Raw genomic sequence first — 20,299 nt, forward strand, 5'->3', positions numbered from 1 at the left:
TCGATTGCTTGAACAGTCGTCGGATAGATTGGCGGGCGACACAAATGCGAGAAATTGATGCAGGAGCGGTAACAATGACGAGAAGAACGTTTGCGAAGTCGAGCGACGAGATGCGAAAGACCACTCCCCGGATGGTGACAAGGTAGAGAGAGAGAGGGAGAGAGGGCGCGCGCGTACGCAAAAGAGAAGAGAGAGAGAAAGAGGTTGTTGAACAGGCAGTCGGTACGAGGACAGGGAAAGAATGGAGGAGAGAGTAGGAGGAACAGGAGTGGAAAGATGGGGTAAGCACGATGCGTGTGTGCGTGTGCGATGGGCGGCGGTGTGTGGGCGAACAACGGAGGGAATGGAGAGGGAACAGGAGAGATTAGCAATAGAGATAATGATTAGTGAGAGAGAGTGTGTGTGAATGAGCGATGGTGGACCAGGACGCACTCTGCAGGACAGGGAAAAGCTCGTTGGGTCTCTGTCGAAGGGGAACCAGAAGAAGGGGGGATGAAGGAGAGAGAGTGATGAGTGAAATTGTGTGTGAGTGGTGCGTTGGCGGCCCCTCCGTACTGTACTATGGGTGCCCGGGGGTGTGTGTGGGTGTGTGTGTTGGTGTGTTGGTGTGTGCCGGAGTGGGTTTCGTCCTGTGCGATGATGCCAATAGTATCAAGTACTCCTGCACTCCAAGGCTCTCACGGCTCTCTCCAATTTCGAGGCTTGCTGTTGGTGGTACGGGAGGGTGGATTCCACCAAAACCCTTCTCTCGTGGCTGCCACTGGTCGATCCAACCCTCTCACACACTGCCCAGGTGGTCTCTATCATCATGGCCTTGGAAGGAAAGTGCGGCCGAATTGGGCGAGAAATCATAATCCCAAGAGGGAGCACTCAGATGATGATGGTGAACGAACAGGAACCATGGTTCTTCCTCGATTGGTCATTCCCGCACGCACATGAACTCACTCTCACTTCTCCAGTACCTAGTATGCTGTTTTCAACGTTTTCTCTCTTTCTCCATCTTACATAACGTGATCTTTCCATGATGCAGGAAAGTACTGACCCTAGATGTCTCGGACTCGAACGAAGCGGCGCAACCGGCGGCAAGCGATCCCCATCTGATCATCATTCGCATCATCGGAAACACCGATCGAGAACGGGTTGACATACAGTTTACAGCAGGAAAAGGCGATCCAATATGCACAAAATACAAAATGGGCTCGTACACCCCCTTCGAGAGTGATCGGGTCTAGTGCCCTGCAATCTGCTGTAGTCTCGCATGGTCGACAGGGGTCTTGTCGCATCTCAATTGGCTGATTCTCACAGACGGAAGCGCCCGGGCGGCAAATGGTGCACCCCGAGACTCGAGTGATGGTTGCTGGTCTGCTTCAAGGAGGCCCGCTTCACGCACACGGCTTCGTCATTCGTTGGCGTCGCTGTGCTGTCTTCATGCAGTCGGAAACTCTCAATCAGAGCTGCAGGTTCTGACAGGAAAAGCTCTTCCATGTTGCATGTGCATGATATGTACGGCAGAGCAAAAATATCTCTTGGAAACCCGTGCTACTCTCACTCTCCGAAACTTTGCTTTAAATAGCAGTGTTGTGTATTCTCGTCATTGGCAGCATTGAAAAGAAGGTTGACGTTCTATGGTCGGGCGGGTATTGCACACGACTGCGAACAGTGGTATCATAGCACATCGTCATTTACTAGACGAACAAGCAGCGTTTCCCTGGGTGAGAAAAAGTGGAAAAGACGGGATAGGCAGCGGCGGCGGCAGCGGCAATGTGCATGCCCAACCATTGAACCCATCAATGATGACGGCCGCCTTATCGCCGACCAGGAAGGGAAGGGGGAGTTCACGCTCTCGAGATATGCAACCACCACCACGCACTCAGCAGATACCTAGCCAATGAACACTCTAGGACACAGCTCTCTAAAGGACTTTCCGCCTGTTGGAGTGTTGTCAAGTATAGTACATTCCTCGTCCTCCAGATGTGACGAACATCCAAGGACAAAGCGATACTCCATCCAATCATCAATCTCGAAAGCTCTCAATCTACATAGGTCTTCCCGGCAGTGGAGCTTTTTGCCCGACCTCGTGACATTGCCCATCCCCTTGTTGCTTCTCCCTCATTGGAATACTTCAGTTATGCACTACTCCAGCGGTGTGATACAACGCCATGCCCTTGCCCCTCGCACAAGTTCTCATGGGTGGCGAGTGAAGCGCCGGAGGAGCGTAGGATTCGCATAACCCAATGTGGAAGAAAGGAATGTTAGTGAGGATTCGGAGGGGTCGAGAATCACAATGCATGAGCGTAGGTGTCTGTCATATGCGGTGGACGGCACGTGAGTATGCATCCTCGCCGCCAATCTAGGTCCATAGCTACCTAGTATAGCTCCTAGGTATTGTGTTATTTAGAGCAGTGGTCGATACAGAGGCATCTAGCTAGCTGCTGCAGGTATGCACAGTCTAATCATGCGAAAACTGCTACATTTGATGTCACCGCTCTTCGGTATTGGTGCAGCATATACTGCTCGTCACGGGATTTGCAGACTCATGATCATCGTCGTAATGCTATACACAAATCATGTGAAAATAGAAGACTTTTCCATATTTTATGCTCGCCCGTGCTACCCATTCTCCGACATGATAAATGAAAGGCGACAAGAAATGGCACGACGCTGAAGCCGCTCCTGACATGTAATAGCATGTGGGAAATAGAATGACGCTCGCAAGCGAGGAAAAGGAAAACATGAGACCGTGCAACGCGCTACACCTCCTTTACCCAACTCGAGGGCACAATGCCCTTGCCTGCTCGTGCTTCTACTTCACACCAACCATCCCCTGAATCGGGAGCGATCAGAACCATTCGTTCACCCTCGACCATGTCCACCTCACCGGGCCCACCCGCCGAGTAAGTGTACAGTGCAGTGACATGCTTGACCTTCTTGGCTCCACCGCGTCGAGGGGCAACCGCAGGACCTTGTTTCTTCTTGGGCGCTGAGGCTGCGAGGGAGTCGTCAGCTCCAGCGAGACTCGATGTTGAGCCCGAGGTCGCCTGGCTATGTGGTCGTAGATCGCCGTTACCTGAAGCGAGGGGCGATGGCCTCGTTGCAAGATTCACTGGTGGTGGCAGTGACGACGTGTTGATTTCGGCGTAGCTCGTTGGCACAAGACCTGCCACAGCGCCAAATCCTGTCGTCGGAAGGATCTTGATCCAACCTGACCCATCGTCTGGCTCGACAAGGGTGAATTCTTGGCCGTCGGCAATGGATATTTCGCCCTCGCCACCCGCTTGGTAAGCATAAAGCATTTTGCCTCTGGGCTCGGTACTATCAACAGCAGAATCGTCGTCATTGGTTCGGTACGATGAAGGCGGAGGTGCCATTACTCGTGGACGAGCCACGCCAGTTGAGGTCGGGACACCCGCCGCGCCAGCTGGGCCATCGTCGATGGAGGATTTGGTGGTCATGTTTGACACGCTCCGCTGAGCACTCGCTGCATATCCCGAACTCAGCGTATTCATGGAACCGACAGTGTCACTGCGTTGTAGACTCGATCGCTGCGTACCACCACTGCTGTCTCCGTTGGATGGTGGCGGCGGTGGTGCTGCGGCTTGTGCCTGCGCAGCAGCTTGTCGTTCTGACTTGATGGCCTTTTTCTGTTCTTTTGTCAATTCACCTGGGCAGTCCGCAGGCACCTTGAGCTCGCATTTAGTGTGGCAAGTAAAGCCACATTCCTCGCAAGCCATTCCCTTAGCAGTCAATCCCCATAGTCGATCTCCACACAAATCGCAATTCGTAGGGATCTTGTATGTTTGATTCTTGAAAGTGTGATTGCGGGCTCCGATAGAAATGTCACCAACAGCGGATACGATAGTGCTAACCTCGACCTCGGCTGTGACCCTTTTACGCTCGGATTCGTGTAGGGATTCTTGGTTGTGGAACAAGGCCCGCACGACCTCACCTTCATCTCTATCATCCTTTCCATCTTTGATGAGTTGCCGAACCTGCTTTGTTGCTTCGACTTCTCGCCGTTTCCCGTCACAGTCCAGCCGCAACTCATTCAGGGACGACTTCGATTTGGTGAGGATGTTCATCAAGAACGTTTTGCTTGCCGGGTCTGCCGCCATGACATCGTCATCCAACCACACAGGTGAGGGTTCGAAGACGAAGTCTTGCGGCTCTTGCCATGGTGCAGCATTGTGACGCACGAACATCATGCTGTCAAGGATAGGATTGTTGCGCGGAATTTCGGAAGAAAGGTGCTCTAACAACTCAGTCGATCTGGTCAATGCTTGTGTCTCGAGTGACGATGCGGTGCTCCATATGCTGTTCAAGGCTGATACACGTGATTCGGAAAGTGCTTGCATATTCTAGAGGGTCAAGATCAGTCAGTGAGATGACGGTCGAGTATTGGTTTTGCTCAGTGAACAGCCGTACATTCATCAAATCAGGAACATATTCGTTGTAATACCTCTCCTTCTGCCGATTGGTGACATTGATCGCAATCAAATAAGTGTTCTGCAGAACGTTAGCGGTGCCGCTCAACCCTCGCACTCATCTTCCCCGTGTGTAGACCAACCTTTGTATTCCGCATCTCTCCCTGATGCTGGTAGAATGCCGACTGCGCCTTTTGTTTGCCATGATCGAAACTTGTGTCCGTCTTCTTTCTCCGATTCTCAACATCCTGGCATATGCTATCGTATTTGCCTTTCGTCTTTTTCAGATCCGCATAATTCGCATCGCGCTCCTTTTCCAATTTTCCTGCGTACTCTACGTGCTTTTTCCGGAGATCCTCGTACTTGGCCTCCAGGTGTTTCAGCGGCTCGGCCACAGATGAGATCAGATGCCCAGCCAAGCGATCATGTTCGGCGGCGCGTGCTTCCAAAGTATTAAGCTGTACGGACCATGTCGTCATTGATGCGCTTTCTAGAGATCCTGGCGTCACAGTGGGCGTCTCTCCCACGCTCAGTATGCTGGTCTTCTTAGACTTCTTCTCAAAGTATCTCTTAGCCAGCGCTGTTAATTTCTGGCTGTATTCCTTTTCTATGGCGCTACGCTCGCGGTAGAATTGTTGAATGTCGTCTAACCAGGCGATGCCATTGGTGACCCACGCATTAACTGGCTTGAATCCGTCCTTGAGTTCCGCACCGAAGTCCGGCGCAATCTCGAGTTCAGCCATGTTGGATGGATTAAAGGCTGTAGATGATGCGGCCTGCGCGGGTTTGAGGTGTGTTCGTCATGCACGCAGAAGGCGGCAGGTCGCCCTGATGGAGGCGTCGGCGTCAACAAAGGCTGGAACAATTCGAAGACGTCGCAAAGTGAGAAGACTGATCGCGTAGGAGTATGCTGTGTGCTGTTTGTGTGGTGATCTGTACAATGCACACCTTCTCTGCGACATTGACATGGACAGTTTTATTATTAGCCGCTCTCCCAAAGGAGCACCGCCACACCAAGCGAAGCCCAACTACGTCGTTGAGAACGTGGGGCAAGCTCACACATCACGACCATTGTGGCGCCTCTTCTTGGAGAATTCCGAGGGGAGACGAAGTGCTGAGCGTTCTTTACATCTGTCATTGACCTGAATCTAAGGTGAATTAATAACTCAAGGGATATGACGTCCGTTCACATGAACGTCGTATCGTACGCTTCGTCGGGTGCAGGTGGGAGTGAGCGGAGCACGTGACACCCAAGGAAATTGTCATACTATGTAGTCATCAAGAGCATTGTCAAGTGGCATGGATGGCGGAGGGTGCTCTGTAGTCGATGGAAGCAGTATCCAGGATAGTCACGATATAATGAAACATGGCATATGGAGATATTCGGTCCCTGACATACATATGTTGTTGATCGGTAGTGTGCATCTCCACGTTCTCAGTCGCGCTGCCTGCATATTTTGAACTGTAATGGCCCAAGCTTCGCGAGCTCAATTAATATTACCGAAGGGACTGTTTCATGTTTTCCCATCACCATTTTCAACGTTGACGCATTCCACCCCACTTCGACGTCAGTCACAAGCACCAGTTCACTTCTGATAAAATCCTTACCATACAAGAAGTTCTGTGCAAACTTCATTGTCCACACTTTGAGATTTCCACTTCACCACCGCAGCCATGTCAACGGCGGCAGACAAGCCTGCAGCGGATCCACCAGTTGAAGAAAAGGGCGCAACCAAGGACACCGTCGCAGATGCGCAGAAAGATGGAGCAACTGAATTCATGTCGGGATCCTTCGGTCTTGATGAGCCAGAATTCGATGTCAATGTGAAGCTCGCAGATTTACAAGAGGATCCCAATAATCCTCTCTACTCAGCAAAAACATTTGAGGACCTTCACTTGTCGGTACTCTCATAGTCTTACAGCGCTACACAGTCGCTAACACTCACACAGGCGCGATGAGATTCAACGTGGTCTCAATGCTATGGGCTTTGTCAAGCCCTCCAAAATTCAGGAACGCGCCCTCCCACTCCTCTTGAAGGACCCGGCACAAAATCTCATCGGCCAGTCACAATCCGGAACTGGCAAGACCGCTGCGTTTGTGCTCAATATATTGTCAAGAGTGGATCTCAGCTCTCCCAAACCACAAGCAATCGTGCTTGGGCCCACTCGTGAGCTTGCGAAGCAAATCGCAGGTGTCGCGCGGGTGATGGGAGTATTCTTGGAAGAGAAGGGGTTGAAAATATTCGAGGCTGTGCGAGATACCTCAACACCGACGAAACCGGCAGAAGGACAAGTCGTGATCGGTACTCCAGGCACAGTCGTTGACATGCTACGAAAGAATCTGATCGACAAGCGTAACATCAAAGTCCTCACTCTAGACGAAGCCGATAACATGCTCGATATGCAAGGGATGGGTGACCAGTGCAAGCGTGTTAAGAACATCTTGCTCCCGAATACTCAGATCGTGCTGTTCTCTGCAACTTTTCCCCCTCAGGTGCTTGAGTTCGCCAACATCTTCGCACCAAAGGCAAACAGCATCACCCTCGAAGTTGACAAGCTCACCGTGAAGGGCATCAAGCAGATGTACCTGGACTGCCAGAATGACGAAGAAAAGTACTCAGCGCTTGTCAAGTTTTACGGTCTCATGACTATCGCCTCTTCCATCATTTTCGTCAAGCGTCGAGATACAGCCGCCATTATCGAGAAACGCATGACCGAGGAGGGCCACACAGTCGCTTCATTGACCGGTGCGCTAGAAGGCGAGGCACGAGATAAGGTCTTTGCCCGTTTCCGTTCTGGCGAAGCAAAGGTGCTTATCACAACAAATGTTTTGGCACGTGGTATCGATGTGCAGACAGTCACCATGGTCATCAACTACGATATTCCTGAATGCGTCGACGGCACACCTGATTATGAGACATATCTGCACCGTATCGGCCGTACTGGTCGATTCGGCAAGACCGGAGCTGCGCTCAGTTTTGTCCATGATCGCAAGAGCTGGCAGGCGTTGATGGCAATCTGCAAACATTTCGGCGTTGAGCCAACAAAGCTTGACACAAGCGACTGGGACGATGTCGAGAAGCTGCTCAAGAATATCATGCGCAATGCACGCGCTGCGGTTGACATTTCTGACAAGTGATTCGAATGAGCAAGGATTGAGAAAAAATTATTACCAAGTGTGATGGCTATCACGAATTTGATGAAGCAATGAGATACAACAACAGAGGATTGCAACGAGTACGTAGAGATTCGATCAAGACGCTCAACGACAGCAAGATCATGGAAATGGTGGTCGAATAAACACCTTTGTGTGTGGTTGAGAGGCCATCGTGCCAGGCCGAAATGTATTCAAACTTGCCTCTTTAAGTTCAATGAAGAACCCCCGACAAGGAGAGGTTGCCAAGATATGATGATTCGATTCCTTCCAGAGCATGTTGACCTTTGATTGCAAAGACTGCATTCGGATAGAATACTATGCTGGGCTACACATGCTCTCTATTTGAAGATGTTCAGAATCAATGGTCTATGACGAATACAATATGCATCCAGCACGCATTCGAAACCTTGGAGTGCTAGTGAATAGATGACAATTACTGTCAACCTTAGCTTTTCCATCGATGATATCACTCAAACCCACTGCGTTGGGTGAAGCAGTCCCTTGTGATACTCATACTCATCTCGATCCAAGGGAGTTGGACAAAATCTGGCGCGATTCCAGTCTATCGAGCCTAGAATCATTCCATCCGGGAGGAAACATCGAATGTGCCGAAAAAGAGATCCACATTCCCCAGTTCCAGTCCGAATAGAAGATCTCTTCGCTGGAACGGCTTCACTCGAAGGGGTCTACATGATCCGTTCGTTGTGCACGCCGTCATTACCAAACATCAATCAAGTCAGGAACAAGGTTATGGAATTCCAACAACCGCTGGGCGCGCTGGATACACATGCTTGTCTGGGTAAAGATCGACCAGCGTCACGGCTGCTGCTCTGACGCTGGGAGAGGAGGGGTCCGAAGCGGAACTCAGGGAGCGGATGACCGGACTGGCGCAGTCCCGAACATGAGAGGAATAATGGTCCTGGAGTCAAAGCACAGCTAGTTATGGAGGTACCTCGTACTGCACTGCTACGTACGCATAAAGGGAATGGGTATCTGGGTCGGAATACGTGCAGTAGCTTACGCCAGGATGTTGACCCTTGAAGTCTGCTCTGGAGCATCAATATCGAGAGGCAAGTAATTTCGAATTGCCGGACTTGGATTGCATGACAAGCTGTTCTGCTTCCTCATTAGCACATTGGTGAATTGAGACAAACAAATTCAGCTCTCATTATCTTCAGACCGAGGTGCTCAGCATGGACTGCACTGTATCAGTGAAGATCACTCATCAACAATGCATTGCGATGAGAAAGATCTTCATGTCCTAATGCATGAAATGGAGTGTTGGCGAGACACGCAAAAGAGGAGAAAGCCGAGGACCCTGAATCCTAATGCCACGTTGGTGTACCTTTCTTCACAGGGTCTGGCGCGCACTGGAAAGCGTGCTACAGCCGCCAGCTATGGGCGTGACCGAGGGTCGGCAATTGTTGTGCACCATGGGTTGGTGAGACACCTCCTCCTCAGGCCGACAATCTTCACCACATTGACTACGCCCTGGATCATAAACAGGGGAATGGAGATGCAGGGTCATCAATTCCGATCTGGAATCCCGAGAACAGCCACGATACCTAGGTAGATTCATAAGGGTACAGTGTTCATTTCGTGAGCCCTCTGTGATTATGGATAGTCCTCCCAGTCTATCCTGGACAATCCGTATTACCGTAATGAGAAGATGAACATTGGTGAGAACCATTCGGAATGACAAGGAGAACTTAATGTCGCTAAGGCAGTGTAACGTGCAGCAAGGCGTGTGTGGATTCGTCAACAGGGCAAAGCGCTACGACGACAAGATATGAAAACGGGAACATGCAGGGCAATCAGAACGCGCCCTTGCAGAATACGGCCGCAGTAGTACCTGAGCAACACTGCATGAGATTAACGGGGGCGTTGTCGTGGAACATCAAAACAAACCAACAGCTGGTAATAACAAAGGAAAATGTTATCATTCACAAAGTTACATGCCGCGGCTGACCACACTCGTCGCCAATGAAAGCCTGCTTTGCTATTAGTCTATCACAGTAGATCTGAGTGTCGGCGCAAGCGCTCGCTCGTGTCTGGTCATTTCAGACGCTCGAAATTAGAGTCTTTGCAGCCGAACGAATTTGCCGCGCCGCAAAAGCATGTCTAAAATATCATTCCAATGGCACCTATCGCCACCCAGGACCGAGAAAGGACGAGTGCGCTTCAGAGGAAAGCCCTGCCGAAATCATCGAGCCGGGTTCAATGTGATAATGGCAATCAGACAGTGCACTCGGGTGCGACGTGGCAACGACGCATTTACAGGATGGTCACCTGTATATAGTGCACCGTATGATCGTGTTGAAGCGCTGGGCGAAGGAGATAGAGAATGACTTTTTTCAAACCGTCATCAACGAGATCCAATGACCGTTGCCGTCGGTCACGGCGATCGATCTCCGCACCAAGAGAGGACAATTCTTGGATCAGCGAAAAGGCCGTGCAAGGGTGCAGCTCCCTTTTCGGTCATCGCTTCGACATCACAGCGACTGACGATGAAACGGTTAGTGAGCCCGCGAATCGCCCGAGCGAGATTGGATTACTATTATTACTCCGATTATGATGATGATCGTTATTATCGTCGGCCATGTACGTCGCCGTCGCCAGCGCCAGGGGCAATGGGTGGTCCGCGGCCGTAGAAGCTGGAGAGCCCTGCCGTAGGTCCATGCTTATCCACGCGTCTCATTTCTCATTTCAGTCTCCTTCACGACGACGCTCGTGCCTCTTCGTGCCATGCCCGGAAGTCAAGTCAGCTGTTGAACCCTCCCATGAGAACGTGACCTCTGATAGAGTTGTGAAAACGTCCGTGTTGCTGACATGCTGAGTAAGACTCTACGTGTGCTGACCTCTGGATCGAGCTCAGAGTGATGACTCCGAACATATGAGTCCTCGTCTATCTAAATGCCGTCGCTTGTAGCTGTCGTCATACAGATCGATATCGCTGCCAGGTGATTGTCATGCTCGCCGAGTCCACTGTAGATGATCGCAACACGCAGCAATTGGACTGAAGAAAAGACTTTGGTATGATTCATGCCCGCGTGGGAGATCATTTGTAGATGCCGCAAATTCCAACGGCGACGCACGGTTCGGTCGATCATGCACGAGACACCTTTTCTTCCATCTCAAATATCAAATTGTCAATTTGCGGCCGCCCGCCGCCGTCCGGCAGTAGCCGAAGCACAATTCGGACACCAGTAGTGACCTCAGAAACTGTGAATGTGTTTCAGCCACAAGGGGATTTGAAGATCTGGTCGCACTACTGTATTTGAGGAGCGTGCAATGATTCACTCGAGACTACATTTGCCGACCGATCGCTTCGATGGAGGGCGAGTGCTCTTTGGGAACGACGCAGTGTGTTGTGAGTTGGAAACACAGACGAGTCCATTGTACCCGTGGGGAAGACAACTAGACGATGTACATGTCGGCGAGAGCCGACTTGGCCAGACCGATGTTGGATGATATAAAGCACGCGAGAGCAAGGACCTCAACTGGTCTGACGAGTCTGTACAGCATCGCGCCACCACCATGAGCCACAATTGTCAGCCATGGAACGCCCCTGGGTAAGTGCGAATGTCGGCGCGACCGTCGAAGCTCTATACGGACATGGAAGCCGACGAGTCTGCGATGTATCCTGAGGTCATCGCAATGCAGTCGCCGACGACGATACTTGCTCAGACGACTGCTGTTGTCATTCCGTCCGAGAAAGTTGGAATTCACTCAACGTTTGCACGACAACAAAACATGGAGTGAGTGCTCATCGGTAAGCGTCAGGTACCGATTGCACTAAAGATCTAGCTGCATCAGTACTTGCATGAGCGGGTCCGAGCACCGCAGCAAACAATTTGAACGAGCATTAGCCCCGGGCGATGATGCAGCACACGACGATCGCTATTGGCCACAGGCGGGACACGGCGGATCGAACAAGGCGGTCGGACGACGCGATGTGTGCGCAACACAAGAGCGAGCCACCGAGGGGCACGGTTTCAGTCTGTGCGGCGATGCCAGCAAATCTCTCCGCATTTCAAGGTTCTCCTAGATGTCGCATCCACACCAAGACCGTTTCTAGCTGCGCACACGAACAACCACCATTCCTCATCATCAGTTTTCGTGTGCCCCTACCCAGTTCGCTCTTTCTACACAGGTCTTGGTATCGGTGACTTCCACGAGCAGTCCAACTTTCAGTGTGGTGTCCGCAGCGATCACTTACCCAGACCGACAGCACACACTCCACCAACACGCACGTTTCACGAGATACTGGAGCCCTTTCCCCTCAGGATGCAGCGCCGCATAATCTCTGCTGCCGAAGACCCACCCTCATTATCCATTGGTTCTGGGATCATGACCGGCTTACACCACGCTCTAGCAACAGCTGTCATCGGCGCATTATCCGCTGCAGTCTGGCAGACGGGCAGGATGGTCGGACGACCGCTCGGAGCACTCCTCACTCAAGTCATGCCAGACTCCGAGACAAAACGGCTCTCGGAGCCGGGCGCAATGAAGAGGTTGCAAACCACCCTGGGTGGCGTCATCTCTATTCTCTTGTGCTTCATCGCGTTGGCGACGAATCTGGTCGTTATTGGCAGAGAGGAAATGCTGGGAGGCTTTAGTACAGACTGGACCTGGGCGCGATTTACAATCCTGATCTTGCAGTCGGTGTTGGAGGGTGAGGTGGCGATGATGGTGCTTGCGGGACTGGTTCGGATTGCAGGCATTTCATAGTTTCTATGCCACAACATCTATTCATGGTAGCTCACTGGCAAAGTTGGTTTGGTGCTACATTGTCTGTCGAGCCGCATCTGCATACCCTGCTTTCGCAATAATTCGCTCATCCTGGTTTCACAAAGAAAGAGTTCCATTGCAGACGAGTCCAAGCTCAGCAGCCAGTGAATTCACAGACCCGAGCTAATCTGTCGTTCGAAGCCTATGTTTTGTGGGGTTGCGACTCTTTGTCACTTTGCGTTCGCTCATGGGCCGGAGTCATGGCTGTATGGAAAGGGTCGTCCATCGTTCCGGCCCTCCAGGGCTGTCAACAACCACTCCCGGGATGAGCAGAGTCTTGGATGGGGACGCAGCAGCAGCAGCAGCAGACACAATATGTTCACCTCAGTTGACTATGGCGGCGGAAGCTCTCTTTCGTACCAGCTTTTATTTTACAGTCTGGTGACACGGCGGAATCCGTCGTCGCCGCACCGTTGTAAGGCTTGACATTCCTGACATCCCGACGCCGCCAGAATTTTCACGGCATGATGTTTGAATTCCATAATCCTTAATGAACTGGAAACCGTGTAGTTTGTACATTTGTTACAGGGACAGCATGGAGCGGCTTGGCCGTCGTCATGACATTCATGATGTTTTCTATTGCTGTCGCTGTCACCATCGGTTTCCCCAGGACGTTTGTATAGCGCAAACATTCGACTCGAACGTAAATTGCAGCGTTTCATCGTTGAACAAGGTGTGCAGGGGTATGACATGTAATAATGATGCAGGACAAGGGCAGATCCAAGGAACTAGTCTCGAACCCAGCCTGCAGCTGCAGGTACATGCCTTGACCTAAACAGTCCACTGCACCCAGCAAGGAACGAATTGTATTCGCTCCTATAACCAAGCGACACGAGGATGGTTACTATCATTACATCAAGCTGCTGAACATCCATATCTTTGTGCGTATGCACACACCATGCCGCCTGCATGCACCCGGGCAGTCTTTTCTATCATCGGGACGACATACATAGACCGAGGCACGCACTCTGCTCCGGCCATTGCCGAGTTTCATAGTCACGGGACATCGTGCTCTGTATTTGTTGTACAGAGCCTTGCGCAATCGGTCTGGTGATGATCATGAGGTAGCGGGTGAGTCGAGAGCGGTGCAAAGTCTTCCTCCGTCGTTCGCAAATTTAGCGCGAGTCCGAGCGTGAGATGCGGGCGGTAGAGGCGTTCTTGGCGGCGGCGACGGCGGTGGTCACGCCCAACACCGAAAAAAGAGAGAAGTGATACATGGATCTTGGACATGACCCGCAGGCACACGAGTGCATTACACCACACGCAAATTGCGCCCATCCATTTCCCCTCCCCTGTACATCCCGACACACACCACTTTCGTCCGTCTGACGATGCGTCTCGTCTTCGATGGTCCGACTAGGGATCCTTCGTCCGAAGTGATGGCATGTAGAACAAAGTATGGAAGCATACGTAAACGACCAAACAATCACCACTCCGACAAGCTCGCCTTTGCCGGAAGAAGGAGGGTAATCCCATCGATTCACTGTCTCAATCGAAGCCATTAGCACAATTTGCCATCTGTCGCATGTTTGCCGTTGATGAGTGGTGATTGTCAATCAAAGGTCTTCTGGGGTGCGAGAAATGAGAGGGCGAATTGGAAAAGCCCGTCCGGGAGATGATTAATGAGCTGGATATCGGACAGTGGGTAACGATGGTAATAATGGTAGTACGGCAGTATTGTTATGATGAGTAAGTATCAGGCGGTCCATGCCGCGAAATGACCGTAAAGCGGACTTGCTGCCTGCCCTGCCTGCCCGCCGGCTTAACACCAGTTGCAACTGTTTGTCTGTCGGTTGAGGGTGTGGTGTGGGTGTGTGAGCGTGCGTGAGCGTGCGTGCGTTTGGGTGTGGGTGGTGGGTGTGGGTGTGGGTGTGTGCGAGGAAAAGCCTCGAAGCAGCAGAAGAATGCGTGAGGGCGAGATTTCTGGTGGGTGGTGGTAGTCTCCGTCGTACATTGAAATCCTCCATCAGCCATTTCCCTCGTACGCTGTTTCACCTGTCCGATCCGCTGCTACTTTCCACCGCGGCCAGCACACAGTCAATCGGTCGGTCGGTCGGTCAGTCGGAGTCGAGGCTTTTGCATGAGAATTCGCTTTTCTCTTCGTGCCTGCCGTTTGTACCTGTCGTCGTTCATCCTCTGCTGCATCTGCTCTCCACCATCACCGTCCTCTACCCTCCTCCTCCTCCGCCGCTACTCCTCCTCATCATTATCTCTAGCCCTTCTTCCTCCTCCTCCTCTCTCGTCCCGCCGCTCTTCTCTGACCATCGCGACCGCTCGCTTGGCACGAGTTTGCAGTTCAGTACGCCTCGTCGTGCTTCGTCTGTGACCGTCGCCGTCCGTTCATTACACCTCCAACCCACTGTCTCTCCGTCTTTCTGGACTCCCGGCATCTTCAGCTTCGGGCTTTGTTTTCTGCTTTTCCGGCTGTACCTCATGCTCTGCGAGCTCTGGTATAGTTTTCGCAAGACTGACACGCAATTTTACTCATACATCCACCTTTGATTCGTACGTGAATCACCTTCGACCATTGCATTCGCATACGCCTGATACGCCATACTGATCGCTCGCATTATCGTGAACAGTCAATTCATACACCGCATGCAACATTTTTACTCTCTCGAACGACTCACTCAATCGCCAATCGTGCGACCTATCGCCTCGACAACTTAGCGGCCTTTCAACTTCGCGACTCGCCCTCTCCACAGCTCAATTGACCAGCCCAATTGCTGCAGAGAAGCCGCATGTAGCTTGGAACCTTTCACACACTCGACATTCGACTTTATCAGGATCGGAAAGACGTGGCATAATGGCAGAAGTCGCATATTCCAGGCACCATGCGACGTACTCGGAGGATGTGGATGCGTTTGGATCCAACGCATCACTACTTCGTACTGCACCTCGCATTGAGATGATGGCCAACCAGGACTTTGTCTTTCCGAGGACAATGCCCTCCGCTTCCCTTGAGCCTCCTTCAACTCAATCTCGGCGGCCGCAATCATTCTCTGCCAACCACCACACCTTCCGACCTCCTACCGTCGAGCACCGACGAGTCAAATCGAGTATGCCACTCCCGAGTTTCAGCTTTAACGCAGCCGACACATCGGGATTGCAGGCCGAGACGACGTCGTTGGAGCCAGACAACGAGCCGGTTGCGCCTTTGACACCGTCGAAAGGTCACAAACGGACGACAAGCGAATTTGTTGGTGGTGACTCGCGACTGCTGGGGACTACCGCCAAAGCCCCGCCAATGCCTGCTTTCACATCTCAGCCAATCCCGATTCCGAGCAACAGGCCGACTCACCGACATCGTCGGTCGGCTGCCATCTCTAGCCACGATGTGGCAGCGGCAATGCGCGTTCCTGAATCCAGTGCACGTCTTAGTACCAGCGCACCAAATTCACCCGTCGAGTGTTTACCCCAAACAGAGGCACGCAGCGACGATCCGTTTGGCCCAACCACAGACGCAGCACCCGAGCGACCGCCTTCACGACGACAAGTCGAGTTTTCCGACAAGGTCGAATTCATTCCTCGACCACTATCAACCATCTCTTCAGGCACCGAAGGTTCTCTTTCTACCAGAAATGGTCACTCGATCAACGACAGCATCTCATCTATGCTGAGCCTGGGCACCCCAAGCCCACCGAGTACCCGCTTGGCTGTCACTACTCTTGCAACCACACTAGAAGCGGAGATCGATGCCAAATCAGAGCCAAGTAAGCTTCCCGTGAAACGCGTGGAAAGGGAGGGCCAATGGCTCCGGACCGGTTCTCTTCGATCGGGTGCTCCCCGACCTATTTCTGCGCCACTCTCCTCGACCGTCCATTTCCCGCTGCAAGACTCCCCTATCAAGGCTCGCGAGTCACGCAGAGCGAAGGACGCGCAAACTCGTGCCACCGAGTTGGAAAGACGACAAAGCGAGCCGGTGATTCAACCTATTGAGCACCGACTCACTCCCACTATGTCATTCGAGGCTGTCCCCGAGAATGCTCAAGATGACCGCTCTGCTCAAAGACGATCATCCTCTCGCAAGCTCAAGGACTGGGCCATTTCTAAAATCGCCCGCACCAGTATCAAGAAACACTCTCGCGGCCAGTCCGAATTCCTCGCGCCTGCTGAACCAATGGTAGACGCACTTCGGCTTGCTCCGCCACCGCTGGTAATTCCTTCAGCGACGGCTGAGACTGACCTGGATGCCGTGTTTGGTGGCCCGGTCTCACCACGCGAGCGACGAGCACCTACTTCCAGCATGTTTTCACGACTGGACGAGATCACGCCTGCTACGAGTCAGAGCAGTCTAGGAAAGTCAAATGGCGCTGACGAGGAACAATTCATGCTCGATTTGGACACAGCATTGGGACCTTTTCAATCTCCTTGCGCTGGCGCACCGAAGCAGAGACGTGGGATGCACAGTGGCCGTGTGAACCGCGAGTTTCTAACCCCGGGTATCTATCTTCCCGCTAACCCAAACCATCGTCGGACCGAGAGCGCTCCAATGCTCACGCCATTCGACCACGGCAGACTGTCAACTCCTGCTCTCGCTGCAATGGCGGACGTGTTCGAGGAAGACGAGGAAGAAGCAGATTCGTCCAAGCCGGAACGACGAGGAAGCGCCGAATCTGACGAAGCGGGTACCGGTGTTCAAATCATCGATTCTGACCCAAGCTCCACCACCGATTCTCTCGTCAGTCTGGATGCCCTGCGGAATCAAGACGGGCAATGGGGCTCACCACGACCAAGCACCGGATATCCACGTCAGATGATTGATATGACGGCCTCGCTTCCCGAACATCAGCCATCTTCGCTTGTTGAGGAGACCATCGTCGAGGAGTCGACTCCCTGTGCTTCTAGACATTCGATGCATCCCGTTGAAATTGTTTACGACCACGAGGAGCCGCGTGCTTCGTCCTTCACCAAATCTTCCGACTCCAGTGAGACGCCCACAATTCTTCCGAACGCATCGGATCGAGATACTTTCGACACGTCACGACCTCAGACTAGCTCGGATACTTGCGAATCGCCTTCGGCCTACTCCACGCCGGATCTCAGTCGTGGCCAGACATCCTTCGATACCTCCCGCCTCGGCACATCAGCTTCATCTGCAACAGACAACCGCACCATGAGCTCGTATGCCACCACTACAGAGCTTTCTGGCGGCTGTGACCCACGCCATTCCGTGGAGGATGTGCCATCACTCACAAGCTCCAGGTCGACCATGATGAGCACATTGCACAACGTTCTTCGTCCATCGTCGATGCATCGCGATTTCTCTGCTGATGACCTGCGTCCTCGCCTCTCATGTACAACTCCAGCATCGTCCGATGTCCTCGACCCTTCACCTCTTTCAAGAGTTGGGGTCATCGACTACTCGCCTGCCGCAGAGGAACGACCACGCCGGAAGCGCCAGAGTATCCAAAGTCTGTCGCAACTTGTTGGCGTTCCATTCGTTTCCTCTCGCAATTCCGCTGTTCTGTCTTCCGCTTCTGCATCGCCGATTGATTCGCCGATGCGACCACAGACTGCCAGCAACATCCTTGGCACGTCCTATGCACCCTTCCACACAGTTCGCTCCTCCGTTTCCAAGGATTCATTAAATACAACTGATGGATCTCAACGTCCGGTAGAGCATCTGCGGCTCAAGAAACTCATGTTCTGGAAGACCAAGGGTCGTCAATCGTCTTTGCCCGCTTCCGTTACTCCTCGTCCTCGCTACTAGTAGAACGGACAGCATTGCAGAGGACCGACTTTCTTCACCATTGAATCATACGCGCGGCACCTCTCGCGTGCACGACCTACACAAATGTCCACTCTACACACGGAAAAACCCACCAACACACAATTGGTGTACACACATATACTCATACCCCACTCTGTAATTTTCTACAACTCTCTACACGGTACGGCATCGGCGGCTGCTGCGGTGCCAGCGGCGCCATGCCGGGCAGCAGAATCAGGTCATATCAGGCTCAGGCACAAATCAACACAGGGGTGATTTTGGGCGACGATGGATGGAGCAAACTGTATTTGGGGGGCGCATTTATATTGGAATGGCGCCCGAACACTGACCGAGAGGAGAAGAACGGCCCTTACTTTTCGATTTATTACTGGCCCACTGCTTCTTCTTCTCTCGGTTCTTTGGAAGAACGATTGTTAAGGCTTTGATGACCCGGTTATGTTATGCTCGTCTACTCTTTTTTTCCATCAAGTTTTTACTACCTTTAGTATCAATTATTCCTTGGGCCAATGTCCATGAGGGAGAGCGGAATATTATTACCTTTGCGCCTCCGAATTATACCTACATTTCCCGTCATCTGGTGGTAAAGGTGATGAACAACCAGTTATGCAGCCTCGCACGCGGTCGGGGCATACTGCAAGACGCTCCTCCTCTGTAGTGTTCGGACGTCGTCAAGGTCCGCTAAAGTAGTCGGAGGACCTACAAGCAAACAGGCGACAAGAATGTGCATGTTCTCAATTCCAGATGTGTCTCCTGTGAACGACCACTTGTGAGTAGCTCGCAATTTGTTCTCAAAACGGTTAAATGTTGTACACCAACCAGGCCTGAAGTGAGGCTTGCCATTCTCTAGCTCTTTACTTCCAAGGACGGGTCGCATAAAACACAGAGAGAGATAGAGGACATGGCAAATGAGATCGCTAAGGGCTGCAAACATTCAGCAATTTGATATGGGCCGAAGGCCCCATCCACGATTCGCACACGAGCATTCAATTGTCTTGTGTGCGGCGGACGAGGGCCACAGCATCCGTGGAAACGACTTCAACTCCGCATTCTATCGTGGATTTATTGAATCGTGTTTCAAGGCCGTGCATGATAAGTAACATAATAAAAAGTTATAAACTCAGCTGCATGCCCGCGAGATATACAAGGTCAGTATCATTCAGGAAAAGTGACCCCGACAAACCCCCAGATTCTAGCCTCCAAGTTGCTTGAATATGATTGTTGATCGCCTTCGCTCCTCCACAGATGCCAATTACGTCAGAGACACTTGATCGTCGTACCATGGCGTGTCTTGAGGCGAATTTTCAGCCATAAAGTTGTACGAATGTGCTGATCAGTCGCTGATAGTATTATCAATGTTGGCCTTCACTTTGTCGGTGAGGTGCGACGAGTAAAAGCAGGCGTGCGGCCAGCGAGAAGAAGAATGGGAAGGATGGTAAGGCTGCGTTGATGGATAGCGTTCCGCTTCGGTTCGGGCCGCTGCATAGCAAGGCTGCGTGGAGCGATAGGAATGCTGCTAGACTAAAAGCGGTCCACAGATGGCAGCGCTGCAGTGCGATTATGTGATACATGCGGGACACATAAATGGCGCCGAGCATGACCCAGAGTGTCATTAGCAACACCGTGAGATCGAGGGTTCCAGATTCTTTCGCTGTGGAAGCTACAGGCCAGAGACAAACTCCACAGGCAATGGCAAGATCTCCAAAAATGTCTGTAACTTTGCTGGATCGCTTGGCTCTTGCGAAGGCCCGATCACAGATCAGCCAGATGATCGCACAGACTATCGCTGTTGCGATACAGAACCGCACCACAAACTCAAACCAGTTGTACAAATGCCAGGTGAAGAGTGCGGAAACATTGGCGCTGCTTTGTTGTATTTGTTGATTTGATGGCAGCGGCAGGCCTTCGACGAACGGGGGGAGGCCTGTCACCACGATCCATAAGAATGTACGGACCGCTGCGGCTCGCCCAACTAGCGGCGGTCTGTACGGAATGGGATCCCCGATAGGGCATTGTGACGTGTGCGGACCGAGGAAGGCTGGTGTGAGAAGATGTATCATTACACCGTCTAGACGATCGGAGGAATGAAATGATAGAAGTGTGAAGCACCTAGGTATATTCATACTGCTGTGAGATGGTTGGTGAAACAGGTTGGTGAAACAGGTGCCTTGTGCGTGTCTTACGTGCAGGAGCCACAAC

General features: G+C 52.1%; 9 protein-coding genes across 9 annotated transcripts; 6 read left to right on the forward strand and 3 right to left on the reverse strand.

The window, feature by feature from the left end:
* Positions 1–86: 86 nt before the first annotated feature.
* Positions 87–948, forward strand: K489DRAFT_196222 (uncharacterized protein). Its single transcript, XM_033599567.1, has one exon. The coding sequence runs from the start codon at positions 414–416 to the stop codon at positions 852–854; it is 441 nt and encodes a 146-aa protein (XP_033460478.1). The 5' UTR covers positions 87–413; the 3' UTR covers positions 855–948.
* A 1,387-nt stretch (positions 949–2,335) lies between these two features.
* K489DRAFT_196244 (uncharacterized protein) lies at positions 2,336–2,707 on the forward strand. Its single transcript, XM_033599568.1, has one exon. It carries the CDS (start codon positions 2,441–2,443, stop codon positions 2,663–2,665), a length of 225 nt encoding a protein of 74 aa, XP_033460479.1. The 5' UTR covers positions 2,336–2,440; the 3' UTR covers positions 2,666–2,707.
* On the reverse strand, positions 2,602–5,401 carry K489DRAFT_379439 (FCH-domain-containing protein). The gene is made up of 3 exons (XM_033604649.1): positions 4,565–5,401; positions 4,423–4,503; positions 2,602–4,355 (listed from the first exon to the last, which is right to left on the reverse strand). Exons 1-3 carry the CDS (start codon positions 5,162–5,164, stop codon positions 2,751–2,753), a joined length of 2,286 nt encoding a protein of 761 aa, XP_033460480.1. The 5' UTR covers positions 5,165–5,401; the 3' UTR covers positions 2,602–2,750.
* A 694-nt stretch (positions 5,402–6,095) lies between these two features.
* Positions 6,096–7,560, forward strand: K489DRAFT_369804 (P-loop containing nucleoside triphosphate hydrolase protein; the record flags this gene model as incomplete). Its single annotated transcript, XM_033603077.1, has 2 exons — positions 6,096–6,319; positions 6,372–7,560. The coding sequence occupies 2 exons, from the start codon at positions 6,096–6,098 to the stop codon at positions 7,558–7,560; spliced, it is 1,413 nt and encodes a 470-aa protein (XP_033460481.1).
* A 3,575-nt stretch (positions 7,561–11,135) lies between these two features.
* K489DRAFT_400779 (uncharacterized protein) lies at positions 11,136–12,712 on the forward strand (the record flags this gene model as incomplete). Its single annotated transcript, XM_033607004.1, has 4 exons — positions 11,136–11,150; positions 11,182–11,336; positions 11,386–11,533; positions 11,617–12,712. The coding sequence occupies 4 exons, from the start codon at positions 11,136–11,138 to the stop codon at positions 12,307–12,309; spliced, it is 1,011 nt and encodes a 336-aa protein (XP_033460482.1). The 3' UTR covers positions 12,310–12,712.
* K489DRAFT_196299 (uncharacterized protein) lies at positions 12,412–12,826 on the forward strand. Its single transcript, XM_033599569.1, has one exon. It carries the CDS (start codon positions 12,514–12,516, stop codon positions 12,793–12,795), a length of 282 nt encoding a protein of 93 aa, XP_033460483.1. The 5' UTR covers positions 12,412–12,513; the 3' UTR covers positions 12,796–12,826.
* Positions 12,827–15,175: 2,349 nt separating this feature from the next.
* K489DRAFT_409298 (uncharacterized protein) lies at positions 15,176–18,082 on the forward strand (the record flags this gene model as incomplete). The annotated part of the gene is made up of 1 exon (XM_033607565.1): positions 15,176–18,082. One exon carries the CDS (start codon positions 15,176–15,178, stop codon positions 18,080–18,082), a length of 2,907 nt encoding a protein of 968 aa, XP_033460484.1.
* Positions 18,083–18,704: 622 nt separating this feature from the next.
* On the reverse strand, positions 18,705–19,034 carry K489DRAFT_369807 (uncharacterized protein; the record flags this gene model as incomplete). Its single annotated transcript, XM_033603078.1, has 1 exon — positions 18,705–19,034. The coding sequence occupies one exon, from the start codon at positions 19,032–19,034 to the stop codon at positions 18,705–18,707; it is 330 nt and encodes a 109-aa protein (XP_033460485.1).
* A 108-nt stretch (positions 19,035–19,142) lies between these two features.
* Positions 19,143–19,691, reverse strand: K489DRAFT_379444 (uncharacterized protein). The gene has a single exon (XM_033604650.1). It carries the CDS (start codon positions 19,669–19,671, stop codon positions 19,453–19,455), a length of 219 nt encoding a protein of 72 aa, XP_033460486.1. The 5' UTR covers positions 19,672–19,691; the 3' UTR covers positions 19,143–19,452.
* Positions 19,692–20,299: the final 608 nt, after the last annotated feature.

Source organism: Dissoconium aciculare, assembly GCF_010015565.1.
Source record: "Dissoconium aciculare CBS 342.82 unplaced genomic scaffold K489scaffold_5, whole genome shotgun sequence".
Taxonomy (NCBI): Eukaryota; Fungi; Ascomycota; class Dothideomycetes; order Mycosphaerellales; family Dissoconiaceae; genus Dissoconium; species Dissoconium aciculare.

Bases quoted from the DNA above. Each gene is read 5' to 3' on its own strand.
- K489DRAFT_196244 (XM_033599568.1), top strand. From the start codon at position 2,441: ATGCACAGTCTAATCATGCGAAAACTGCTACATTTGATGTCACCGCTC.
- K489DRAFT_196299 (XM_033599569.1), top strand. From the start codon at position 12,514: ATGTTTTGTGGGGTTGCGACTCTTTGTCACTTTGCGTTCGCTCATGGG.
- K489DRAFT_379444 (XM_033604650.1), bottom strand. From the start codon at position 19,671: ATGTATCACATAATCGCACTGCAGCGCTGCCATCTGTGGACCGCTTTT.
- K489DRAFT_196222 (XM_033599567.1), top strand. From the start codon at position 414: ATGGTGGACCAGGACGCACTCTGCAGGACAGGGAAAAGCTCGTTGGGT.
- K489DRAFT_379439 (XM_033604649.1), bottom strand. From the start codon at position 5,164: ATGGCTGAACTCGAGATTGCGCCGGACTTCGGTGCGGAACTCAAGGAC. The intron at 4,504-4,564 runs GTTGGTCTACAC...AACGTTCTGCAG, and splicing joins GAGAGATGCGGAATACAAAG to AACACTTATTTGATTGCGAT. The intron at 4,356-4,422 runs GTACGGCTGTTC...TTGACCCTCTAG, and splicing joins ATGTTCCTGATTTGATGAAT to AATATGCAAGCACTTTCCGA.